Below are 13,589 nucleotides of genomic sequence, written 5' to 3'. Positions count from 1 at the left end.
TTTATTGTTTTTAGAAATATTCATTGGTGGGAATTTAATATTTCACTTTTCATTTTCTCCCTAGTTAATTAACTACTTAAAAGATAAAACTGGAATGGAATTACTTCTCAGAAATGCTGGCGTTCGTGAGCTAAAAGCCATTTAACCTTTTCAGAATAGTGAACTTTGATGATGACCAGTGCAGCTGAGCTGTTTGAAAAGCCATGGTTTCTACAGGGGGTGATAGTATGGTTTCCTAGGTAGAGTTGTAAGTTTAGCAGAAGCTAAGAGTTAAGTCAGGTGAATAACTAGCACATGATGCAATGTTATAAATATTTTTTCTTTTTCAAGAACAAAGTCAAGTACCAGAGTGCGAATTTTCTTTTAGACCCCAAGTCTGCTACTTTGGGTTTTAAATAAGTCATTCAAATGTTAAATAAATGTGAAGAATTAGGGAAATCCGCACGCTCTTGCAATCTACCCTGGGCTCAATGGGGACTCAGGTTCTGCTGTCCATGTTCTGTAGCTAGTAAGAAGGGCGAGCAGGCTGTAGCTTTAGTTTGAAGCATATTTTTATATAGACACGTGCATTTATTAGTGGTTATGTGCTCATGCAGAACTTTGGTTTGAGGAGAGCAAGGAGTGCTTAATCTGCAGGCAGTATGAAACAATTCCAACTAAACATCTTACCAGCTGCTCCTTTCTGTTGGGGTTGTGAGGTGCTTGCTGATAACACCTACCCACTGTAAAAAGCCGTCATTTGTGTTTTATCCTTTGATTTCTGTCTTTTATTTAGTTACTTATTTACAGGAGGCCCTTCCCCCATACTGCACATACTGCATGAGAGCTTAGCTAATTTAAGAGCTTTTGATGAGGGATTCTATCAAAAGACTTTTTTCAAAAGGAATACATTATATCAACTAGGTCATGCTTATCTGCATGGTGGCTGACTCTTGACAGAACTCAATAGATCTGTATGTCATGACATCCCTCCACAAGAGCCACACCAGCTCTTCCTCTGTATATCCTCTTTATCTGTGTGTATTTTTATGTTCTCCTCCATTGTAGTACCTACCAATTTGCTTTCTGTGCAAGCAGGACCTGCTGGCCTGTAGCTCTGGGATGACCCAGAAGTTCTTTGTAAAGTTTCTTTTTGCATTGCTGCCTTCTTTCCTTTTGGGCGCTGAAGCTTATGTAAGCAATTGGTTTTATGTACAGTTCAGCAATTTCACACTGTGAGTCTTTTTAGACAGGAATTGGGTAGTTAGACAGTAAAATTGTCCATACTACTAGTAAGCTTTTTTGAAACTACTAAAAGATGATAGTTTTAAGAAAACTTTCTGAATAAAAGATTCTGAAAGAGTGATTGGTGACAGTTTTGCCCTGCTTTCTGTTTTGAAATGTCTCGCCCTTCTCAATGATGGCTTGTGACTTTGTAATGGGACTCTGTCCCGTATGTACTTGGGACTTGATGTGAGATTCCTCTTGGTATTCACAACGACTGGAAATGAAATGTCAGAACTTCTTGAATGTTTAATGACCTTTTTCCTTTGTGTAGACTTCATATGATGCTTTGTATCTAGGTTATTAAAAATTGCTTCATGTCTGTTGACAATACTGGACTTCTTTCCAGTCTAGGTACCAAAAGCCTTCCTGTTTTTGAATGTGTACTCCACAGCAAAACCAGCAGCTGTTGACCAGTGAGAAGATAATATTTTGTTATCTCTGAATTGTAACCGGGGCAGGTTGCTTTGCATGCTCAGCAGTTCTGGTCTCTGGGTTGTCCAAGATCCAGCAGAGAATGATTTTGTCAATGTCTTTGGGGCACACTATCAAAGTAATCTGTGCTAGTTGTCATGTTTTTCTAAAACACAGTGAGAGTAGAAGCCCTGTACGTGTGGTATAACTTAATAGTTAGGACACTTAGTCTGACAACCTTGAAACGCTTTTTCACCCTCCAGGAAAGGGGGCTGACCACCAAGGTATTTGCCAGTTTGTACAGAAGAGTTCATTGCCTCTGTTTAAACTCCCACAGATGGACGTCAGTAGACCAGAAAGAGAGCATATGCACCAATACCATGCTGTAGATGACAACTAGGCCAGTTAGTTTTGGGATGGGGCCATGGTACTAGACATTCCTCCTTGTTCTTAGGACTGCCTTGGTATTCTTACAACCAATCCATTGTTGAGCTATTGGGAACAAACCATCCATACAGAGACTGTCCAGGTAGCATAAACTTGTATCCCGAACTCATTGCTGTATACTGCACTGGTAAGTGTGAGCCTAAGCACTACTATTTCTTCCATTTTCCAGATATTTAAATAAAAACAAGTTCCAAAGCATCCTTGCTGATGCCTTCATTTGGGAGAGAACTGTGAGACTCTGTTCTCATAGTTCTGAGTCTGCCTGGACGATGGAGCAGGATGGGTATTTGACAATCTTTGTTGCTCTGTCAATGCTATTTTATTTTAATTTTTTCAACTAGCTAGCACCAGGTTAATGTCTGGGGTTTTTGCATAGCTCCTCTGGGGTGCCTGACTCACCCGTGCATGGTACAGAGAGCCCAGAACTCTCAAGCATCTCCAGGTGCCTCACCCAGAAAGTTATACATTGCTCTGGAGGCCAGTGTCTGTAAGCTAGGTTTCACAATGCCTAATTTAGAAGTGCATAAATCCTGTATTAGATGAGGCTTACTTTATGGAGTATGCCCCGTGCTAGTCTGCATTTGGTAGTAAAGCATTTGGAATTGGATTGCTTCCCAAGACTTCATAATCTAGGAGAAAGTTTTTTGTTAGCCTATTGGGCTGTAACTCCACTCTGTAACTAGAATGAACTTTCAGAGCCAAATTTAGCAAAGGTTTTGGCAGCAGAGCTTTTTCTAATTCAAGTAAATTTCCTGATTTAGTTTTTTTCTGCCTTTTTGTTTTTAGTGTACATTTTAAAATACTCTTAAAGTGCACTCTTTAAAATACATCTGTAGTATGTTGTTCCATGCACCATTGTTGTTACGGTAGGGAAGTAATTCTGAAAGAGATGGGGACAGTGACTTGAAAATTTGACACTTATATAAACCTTATTCATATTGTAATCAGAGTTCCTGATTAATTTTTTACAAATTTGAAATTTAGACTGGGAAAATACCTTTATAAAGATGTTGTAATTAGTTTCTGATAAGTTGGAGACTGCCTGTTCTTCAGAATGGTAATGGCAGGAGAAAAACCTGACTAAGCAACAGTACATATAGAAGGGAAAGAAAAAGTAACATTCATATCCACTTAATTAGCTGGCCAACAATATTGATAATTTGTTTTGCCATCAAAAAAGACACTCAAGTAAAAAATCACTTTAGCTATCGCTAGATACCTCTAACTGAAAATAGCTGCTTCAATGGCATCTGCCATTCCGTGTGTGCGTTTTCCTCTATGGACTCTGAAATGGTGTTTGTCTCCTCTTACGTGCTGGCCAAAGTTGATCATAGCAACAGCAGTAAATTAAACATTATAAGACTGTGCAAGCTCTAACCTTAAGCTGTCAGAGATGTTACTCAGTTACCTTGGAAACTTCACAGAGTCAGAACACACTGGTATTTAGTAAGTTCAGGAGGAAAAGTTTGGTTTGCTTTTTAAACTGAAGTTGTTAATGCATTTTCAGTTTATATGTATTTTAGTTATCTGTGCATGTTAGTGCAGTATTGTATTTTGGATGCAACCACATAAAGTGCATAATTAGATACAAAAAATGCTTTTTAAAGTTGAATAGAAAGCTGATGTTGGGGGGGGGGGGTTGTGGTTGGGTGGTTTGTTTTGTTTGGTTTTGGTTTTTTTTTAATATCAAACAAACGTTGCACTGGGTTACATCTAGGGCCTAATCATAACAGGCTCTAATGCTGTCCTGTAGAAAAATAGGAGAGACTAAGCCTTCTTTTACAGAATGTCCCTTCATTGATCCTGTGGGAAGGGAAGTTCCTCTTCTTGTAGGACAGGAAATAGGTGGAGGGGGCTGCTTTTTCATGTGGTGTTTAACAGAATTAGATAATCCATGCTTGCTAAATAGAGGCATAGATTACCTCCTCAGCCCCAGAGTAAAGGAGCAATAGAACAGGACTGTGCCCTTCGCAGGATTGCTTAGCTCATCACTCAGTTCTGCACAGCCCCTAACTTGTGACATACAGCTATAGCTCAGTGTTAATAAAAGAGAGGAGGGTAGTTGCATACAAACATTATTATTGTCTGGAGGTTCTGGAGTCTGCTTGAAGCATCCCAGCTATCATAGTAGTAAAAGTATTCATGGAGGAGAGACTCAGAGTATGAACATTCCTACCTGATGTGGTATTTTTAAAGTAACAGCTAGTTTTGCTATTGACCTTCAAAACTAACGTCGTAGAAGAGACTTGACTTTCAAAAAGGGTATTAAACTCATCCCAAATATCCTTGCTTCAGAGGTGAAGATACTCAGTGCTGCTTTTTGTTCACATAACAAAAATTCTCCTTATACTTCCTAAGTACTCCTGTGGCAATTGGCTAGCTATAGTTGGCTTGTGAATGCAGCATGACACTTTAACTACGCCCAGTTCTTTCTGATTTCAGTGGAATCAAATAAATTAGCCTTAGAGGCATGTTTACTAATAAACATTGTTCAAGAAGGCCTGCAGGTAAGCAGAACTATTTTATCCACCTCCAATTAAAACACTTAAACTTGTCTATGCTTTTTTTCTAATTAAAGTTTCTTTAATATGTTTGGCTGTGCAAAAATAGGAGCAAGAGAGTTCCTATTGTAGAACATTCTCAGGAATGCAAACATGAGTAGTCAGTTTAAAAAGTCACAGTAATGCCTTCTAACAAAAGAGAAACAACTCCAGGTTTTCAAGAAGGAAAGAAGCCCTCCATTCATCAGGCTTTAATGCATGATCTTAAGTCAGTAATTGCTTTTATCTCAAATGCTGAAAAATATTTTATATATATGTATATACACATATACACACACGCGCGCATATATATATATATATGTATACATACATACATACACACACACATATATAGCTGGACAGACAGATGTGTGTGTGTATGTATAAAAAGAAAAAAGCCCACATATTTGGTCTCTAAAGTTGATGATAGCCCAGCAGGCCAGAATGGTACTGAAATCCGAAGTTATGTTTTGATTTTATTCTTGCTACAAAGACATGAATAACATTTATAATGTACTTCTGATGCAGAATTTCAATTCAAGGACAATTGTTGCTTCAGAGATCACTATGCTATGTTTAGATTTACTTACAACTTAAATATTTGTTCCCTAAACCTAGATCTGCATGTTCCATGAGTACTATGTGGAGTGTTGCTTGATTGGCTATCCTAAGGATATTCTAGAGCATGTTAGAAATGGTCAAAGCTGTGTTTGCATTAAATGGTCTTTGACGTTCTGAACCAGAATTGATACACCATTTGCCCCTTATCTTTGTATGTTATAGGCTCTGCCTGTATTTTAAACTGTGGTCTTAGATTTATCATTTATTTAGCAACCTTGAAAAATTTTATGTGAGGGTAAACTAACATTGATGTGACCATACAGCACATGTAAGAGACTGGGCCTGTCAAGAAGTAGTCAGTAGTAATAGTATTTGGAGCCTAAATTCTGTCTGCTATTTTGAAGATCCTCTAGAGCTCTTCTGCAGTGATGTGCAAAAAATAAAAGTGATGCCTGAATGAGGTGTCTTTAAGAGTTCTATTTATTTCTGTAAAATATATTGCTAAATATCTTTTATTTTGTTCTGTGCTGAATGAATTTCAAGCCAGACAGAGAACAAATCACTGAAAATCAAACTTCTAATTTTATTGTGAAACTCCTGTGATCAATAAAGCTAGACCACCTCCCTTGTAATTATTACTCACCGTTTCTGTAGAGAAGCTTCCTAAACTTGCCTATCTTATTTTTCAATGGTTTTACAGCTATTGTGACAATAATGCCTAAAAATGTCAGACAAGGACTGCAGTGCTGGACCATCTGTGATACTGATATGTAGGAAGTGGAGCTGTGGATTAGTACAGGCATGAACCTGAGTCCTCTCATGTGATTTAATGTGTGCATATCACCCTCAGGGGTGCTAACAGGAATTGGGGTGGGAGGGCGGATGACATGACAACAACAACGATGTCCTGGGGTAGTTTGTCTGTCAAACATTCCTTTGTTCTCTTCTTGTGTATCTGCCTCTGCACCAGCTCCCACTCTTGCTAGGATGAGCGTAGACTGGACTGAGGCAGGTCTTGCTTGAGATCTGATTGTTTTAAAGTGCTAACATTTTGAAAGTCTGTTGTTCAGCACAGTTTCTTGATTATCCAATTTCACGCTCCTGCTTATATCATCAGTTAATCCTGGCTGCTGACCTTCACTTGAGATACAGCATGTCCGTACATCCAAATAACAGTCAGCACTTCAAAGCTGAGAAGTGCTGGAGAGCGCTGACTTGTTAACGCTTGGTATTCCTGGTCTGGGATTGTGACCAGGAGAACTCTTGGTGCCTCTGTTAAGCATGGATAGTAAACTTTTTTTCCTTTTTTTGGCTCTGCCCCGCCTTTCTGTCACCTGTATGATATGGAAGTTCTAAAGAAGTAAGGTAATTTTGGTGTTTCTTTATATCAAAATTTTATCATTATTACATGTATTTTTTCCCCATCCTCAAACTTTTTAAAATCCTTCTTCTCATGTTGAATGGAGTAGCTTGTATTTACGCTCTTCATGCTGGCAACTCTATTCAGTTAATTGCAATACTCCACTTAAAAAGGGAATGCCGAGTAAGGATTTCAAGGATAGTCTGACGTATGATCCACTGAAATCAGTAACTATTTTTCTGTTTATTTTATTACACACTGGATCATATCCCATGTGCATTGTCAACTTGAAATCTTCAGCTACCATGCCACGGTATTTTTTGCACTGCTGGGTATGCAGGTGAATGTTCAGCCTGGGTCTGGAGGGTTTTTGAGCAAGAAGGTTTGAACATGCTTCTTGGGTTTTTATGTGGTCTGTAAAAATCCGGATAGAGCCAAGAGATACTGCATCATGTGGCTGCTGCTTTAGCCATGCTGCAGTTATGCAAACAAACAAGGAAACACATGAAAAAGGACTGTGTTACGGAAAATACTTGAACCTGCTGTGAACCCTGCAAAGGAGATAGTCCAAATTGGCTTGAGTCATCAGCTGAGGAGGCTGATAGCGTTCAACATCTAAAAACCAAGAATAGGCAAAATAATTTCTGTCTTCAGAGGGAATGGCTTCTGATAAAAGGCAGTAGGAACATCACAAAGGGAAATGCTTTCCTAACATTTTAATATGAATCAGTAAAGCAACTCAAAACCAAGGGATTATTTGTAGACTGGTTAATCTTTCTCAAAAGCAATTTGTGGTGATATAATAAAAGAAAACAAACCCCTTCAACAGTCCTAGGAAATGGAGACAGTTTTGTTCATGACCTAGTTTTTTTTTCCTAAAACATCAGTGTTACATGTCAAAATTCCCTTTGATTATCTGGAGGAGTTTTTCTTCATCTCTTTACTGTACTCATTGAACACAAGGTTTACTGGGGGTAGAGGTACCACACTTGACCAACAGCCTTCTCCTCTGTTCATTAGGAAGTTGTATTGTGCAGCATATCTTAAAATTTTCATATGAACATTTTAATAATTAGACTTGCATCAATGTGAGTGTAAATAATAATTCTAGAAACACTGCCTTTTTGAATTTGTTGCCCTTGCAAACTGCACAGCTTGTCTGTTTAATGAACTGTCTGGATTGAATAGTTGGCAGTTTTGTGTCTCTTTTTTTTCTGTTAATCAGCCATGCAAATACAATGTTTTATGTTCGCTGTACATCAGAAGTATAAAATATTTTATAATCTGCTGTAGGACTGCTGATCATGGAGTATAATTTTAAGGAACTGTCCTATTGAAAGTCATCAGGAGTTACGTATCTGTGCAGCTCTCCAAATCTGTGAGATACTCTTCCTTTTGAAACAAATAGCCCTCATCTAAACATGTCCTGAAATCTTAGCTCCCCTAAATCTGGGGTTTTCATGGGCATGCTTTCAGACTTGTTTACCCCTGAGGTAATTTGCAGTTGAAACAGCAACTTGTCAGGTGTAGCATGGAATGTTACGTTGTGTAGAGTGACCCTCCATGTCTTCCAGTGGTAATGTTCTTCAGAAGTATATAGAAGAACTGGTGGCAAGTTCCTCTTCTTGTGGGGATGAGTAAGGGTGTGATAGAGATGCTGATCTAACTGAAAACCACACTCGTGGAAAGAATTCGTCTTGGATGTAGCCAGACTTCGCAAGCTGTGTGGGCCTCTTTTCAATACGATAGCATTCCTGTTGTTTCAGTGCTGGGGTGTTAAATGCACCTAAACGATGGTGGAGTCAAACTCGGGGCAAAAATGTAGCTCCTAATGTAGACTTGTCACTGTGCTGATAGGGTCTATGTCAAGGAGTAGATAGGAATCCGCTTTGGCTGTGGTAGGTAGGAAAAGGCAAAGACAAGGTGCGGTGTCCATCAGATGGAGATTTGTCTTGCAGCACAGCTACAAAATGTTTTCATGCAGCCCAGTCTGTATGCCAGTCTGGCAATGAAAACAGATCCAGTATATATTTTACTTTGTTGCGTGATAAATGGCTGGTTTTCTTCAGTGTTTGCATATGCCTCTCTTGTTCTCCAGAGACTCTCTCTCTTATGATTTTTCTCTTTAGAACGCCTTTCCAGAGATGTGCCATGACAATCTTGAGCTTCATCACAGTTCTTACTCCTACACTTATAATTTCCAGCTGTGGCCCTCATCCTGCAATATGAATACAGTGATACTTTGCAGGCATCACAGGGAACCCTCAGGAGTGTGTCAGGACTTCGTTTTTATAGCAAGCAATAGTAATTCAGCTTTCTCAGACTTTAAAGTGCAGGTTCCAGTCCCTTTGGAAATCTTTATGGATGTATTTCATCTTGGAGCTGTGCCACCAATGTCTATCTATTGCTTTGTGATACCGTTCTGACTCCTGAGAGATGTTCTTGCTGAAATATTTCCAAAATAAAACTCTTGCTATTGCAGCTATATTTGGACTAATAGTGGGATAAGTTATGGTTTATCAGATCGGCTTTAAGGACTTGCACTCCAGCGGGACCCTGAGGTTCCAGAGAAGGGAAAGTTTATGCAGGTCTCTTACAGCATTTCCCATATCTTCTGCCCAATTCTCCTTTGCTTTAACCTAAAACTATAATGTTCTGCCTCCCAGCACAACTGATTCTTTCTGCCTCTCTACTCTTTCAGCTTACGTAAAAGAAATCCCTTTTATGTGTCCTGTTCAGATTTAGGCTACCAAGTGTTAGTTTCATCATTGGTTTTGCGAAATATTTATATTTTGATAGTGCTGGAACGCCAAAAATCAGTACCTAGGTGTTCTTCTTTGTGAGGTCCGTCTCCGTTCTTGATTAGGTGATCCAGATAGGCAAATTGGACAAAGGTTTGTGAAGAGATGAGGGGAAAGAGAAGTGTAAGGCCATAACAAGTCTACAAGTATAGCAAATGTCCAAATAGTTATGGTAGATATCTAACTTGATTCACTTATTATTGGTAGAGATTTAAGAGAGGAGAGAAAGAAAACACTGATACTTTATAGGTGGAAAGGCAAAAGAAAAAGGAGTATTGCATTGTTTAAAAAACCAACCAACCAAAACCGAAAAAAGGTATTTTTAAATTTTATCTTATTCCCCTGCTCCTGTGAGAGTTTGCCACTGACTTCCATGGGACCATAAACAGATCTCTGCTTTATCCTCTGGTATGCAGTGACATCTACAGAAAGTGGAGCACATCAAACAAGGCTTTCCCATTTAGTACTGTGTCTCTTTTATGACCGTTTTTTTCATGTATTCATTAGTTGAAACTTATAACTTTATTTTATGCTTTTTAATGCATGTACAGTATTATTTATCTTTGTACATTCCTGTGGAGATCTACCTATTTATTTTTAAAAAGTTACTTCACCCTGACAGAAGTTATTTTGACAGTTGGAAATGCAACAGCAGTTTACATACCCAAATTACTTTCTCTTGATGGGTAGAATGTCTAGTCTTATGCTGTAATGCCCGAGAAGATTTCAGCTTTATTGAGGTAAAGTTTCTTTCGCAACTGTATTGTTCACATCAAGAAGTGGGTTTCTGATGCTTTTGGTCTGAGTGCTTATTCTGAAATTATCATACAGATAGCTTTATTATTAGATGTGTTCATTAGTGATGTAACGTTTTAAATCATTTAAAGAAAATACTAAAATGTAAATTCCATTTAATTTAAACAAAATTCCAAATTAATAAATCAATAAAGGTACACATAAGGCTTTTTTGCAAGATTTTTCTTGGTTAGACAAAACCCTTAATTCTGTTGCATACATTTTTGGTTGGTTTTGCTTCATTGATTTTTTTTTTTTTCCCCTTAATTTTATTTTTTTAAGTTTCTGGAAGCTTATTAGGAAGAAAAAATAGCTAGCTTCTGTGGTATGATTTTATTGGTGTTTCATCCTTTATTTCTCTGGGAAAGACAAAACGAATCCAGCCTAGTATATGTTTACAGAACATTGCCTGTGGATATTATTTTCTTAAGACTTGAGCACATGTTTTAACCTCATGCACTGCACAGTCTCAGTAACTTCAAGACAACCATTTAATGCGTAAAGGTAAATGTGCATGTAAGTAAATCTTTGCAAACATAACACTTAGGCTACTGAGGCTCTAACCCCACATTTTAAAAAGGACTTGGTAATAAGTAATTTTTTAAAAAGAAACCTAAAGGGAGGGGAAAACTAAAATTTCCACTCCAAGCATGAAAAGACAAGGAAAAAAAAAACCCATTATTTTTATTTCTGCTGTCTTTAAAAAGGTAATTTAGTAAGTATGTGTAAGAGTGTAGACACCTAGGCTCTGAACTTCATGGCATTTAATTTTTGATTGTTTTTGGTATTTCAAAATATGATCATTTAGGGGTAATTTTTCTTTACTCTTGGATAATATTAAATGTGTCAAACCAAGGTTTAAACTTACTAAATCAACGTGTATAAATGCATTAGGAGTTGTTTCAGTCTTATTTTTTTCCCCTCTACCAGGTCAGACACTATAATAATATTAACTGCAAACCAGATCCAGGCCTCATTAAACTAATACAGCAGAATGATAATCAGAAAATTGCCAAGTAATGAGCAAAACCTAGAAGTATTAAAACTTATTAAGCAATTGTGGCTGATGAGCAGGTTTTATAGCCAAGGCTTTCACGTCTGAAAAATGACTCTGGTAGTTTGCCAGCTGACATTATTGGTTAATTTGTGGTAAACTCAATTTTCGTAGAAGAAAGAACACAAAGTAAAATAATATCTCAGTGGAGTAGGAGGGAGCACTTAAAACCCATGTAGTAAAAATCTACTCGTATGTATGAAATCCTTGGCAAAAAGCATTAAACCCTTTGGAGAAACAAATGAGTAAAATAGTCTCTGTAAAATATAAAGAAACAATAAAATAGATGTAAGCAGTGAATGCTGGAAGGACATGAATGATTTTCTGGGTATTCAAAGACTCTTATGCTCCAATAAAAGTTAAAGTGTATAATAGATGAAATATGTCCATTCCATAAGAAGAGAGAGAATAATTTAAAAAAAAAAAAAAAGTGAATATACTAGTAGTAATGTTTTAGCATTCAAAGGCTGTCAGCATTTTTCTTCTTGTAGAGATCTGTTATGTGTCCAAACTCTGGATTTCTTTTCTTATTCTTATGTGGAGAGATTTTTAGTTGGGATTGAAGGGAGTAAGGAAAAAAGAAAAATACAAAACAGTTTCACAAATATTTGAGCAAACTTCCGTTTTTATAGTGGTTTCATGTATGACTTCTCTAATGTTAAGTATAATCACAGGAATCTTTCAATTGCTGCACAGTTATTACTGAAAGAGGCATCTGGAAAATGTCTTCCATTAGCTGTGGTTTTTGGCAGAGGCTATAAGCAAGCGTGGTCAGTGTAATTAAACTGACAAGTGCTTGAGATTACAGTATTTGTTTGCTGTATGTACTTTCTTTCAATAAATATTAGTATTTCTTCTAAATCTCCTACTCTAGCTGGTGACCCCGACACATTTAAACGTTAGTATAGCATGTAACATGGGAGAATTGGGGGGTCAGCATTTAGGATAAAATATTTGAAGCTTTCTTAGCTAATACCTGTTTGAGAGATGGTTTGCAATAGCTGAGCAGCAATAGATTTCTTCGGGAAAAGCTCAGTCTGACAGAGAAGGCAAATAGCTGCCTCCAGCAGATTTCTGTTAGTGAGCTGTAAAAACCTTTTGCTGGAGAAAATCAGCCTGGAGCCCTAAACTTCCAGTGCTTTCAAAACTTTGGAGGCTTTTGGTGTGAATCCTTACTCTCTTTCTGATAAATGTCAGAATATGGCCTGTGAACTTGTAAATTTAGCCCCTCAAGGGATGTATGGGGTTGAGTCAACCGTACTGCAGATTCTGGGTGAAGGCTGAACCATGAATAATCTCTTGATCAGGTGATCTCTAACAAGAGTTAAGTCTGAGCAGTAGCTTTCTAGCTGACTTTATTTGGTTTCAGGTTTGCATTGCTTTTTGTAACTTCATGTACCTCTTCATCTAGACACCTCTTTATGTTGTAAACCATGGTGAGACTGGACCAATCCGATGCAACCGGTGCAAAGCCTATATGTGTCCCTTCATGCAGTTTATTGAAGGTGGAAGAAGATACCAGTGTGGATTTTGCAATTGTATAAATGATGGTAAGTGATGTTTCTCTGATCTGTGATTCATACAAATTCCATGAAACTAAAAAGAAACTGTATCCCTAAAATGATTTTCTTGACTTGCTGACTGGATGAGAAAATAGTGAGATGCAGTAGCTAGACCTATTTCACAAATAATAACAATACTACCCCAGAAAAATACGTAGAAACATTTGCTCAGTATGATTTAAAAAAAATAAATGCATGAAAAATAATGCTGAGTCATGAAGTCCAGTCTGATACCATCAAAACTTTATATAAAAATATTATGTCAACATAGGATACAAAGCTGCTTGTGTTGCTAACTGAAAGCAACTTTTGTGTGGAAAAAATTAATTTCTTTAAGAAATCTAAATGCTGAGCAAGAACCAAATATTTACAACCATGTTAGTTTAGTCCTGTCCGTGACTGTGGATGCAATGGTTAAATAACCTATTAATCTTACTGTGACAAGTGTTGGTTTTCACAGAAGATACCATGCCATATTTGTTCAAGTGTGCTGCATGTGACTCATAACTGTTCTTGTGCTCTTGGCTAAATCCCAGATCTTTGCCAGAACTAGCCTTTCTAGACATTTGTATCTAGCTGGATTTCCTCAGCTGGATCACAGCGGTATATAGTGCTTTCCCTAATACAGTAATCTTTTCAACTCTGGAACGTGAACCTTGAAAGACTCATTCCAACTTCTTTTCTGCTTGATGCTCAAATGTTTGTGCAGGCATAGCAGATAACAAATTTCATAGTTTGTTAGCAATTCAAACTCTCATAAAGAGAAATCTAAATGCATTGTGAACAGTTTAA

General features: G+C 37.5%; 1 protein-coding gene across 5 annotated transcripts in view; it reads left to right on the top strand.

Annotated features, from left to right (window-relative positions):
* The window catches only part of SEC24D (SEC24 homolog D, COPII coat complex component), a 58,909-nt gene that overhangs the window by 24,137 nt on the left and 21,183 nt on the right, over window positions 1-13,589 (top strand). For all 5 annotated transcript variants that reach the window (XM_052814044.1, XM_052814026.1, XM_052814036.1 and 2 more), the window contains one exon: window positions 12,647-12,785. In XM_052814044.1, the coding sequence (XP_052670004.1) occupies window positions 12,647-12,785 (139 nt within the window). The remainder of the gene's footprint in view (window positions 1-12,646; window positions 12,786-13,589) is intronic.

The sequence above is a fragment of the Harpia harpyja genome, chromosome 2 (genome assembly GCF_026419915.1).
Source record: "Harpia harpyja isolate bHarHar1 chromosome 2, bHarHar1 primary haplotype, whole genome shotgun sequence".
NCBI classification, from domain to species: Eukaryota; Metazoa; Chordata; class Aves; order Accipitriformes; family Accipitridae; genus Harpia; species Harpia harpyja.
Note: the sequence above shows the minus strand (reverse complement) of the source record. Positions and strands in the feature narration are given on the sequence as shown.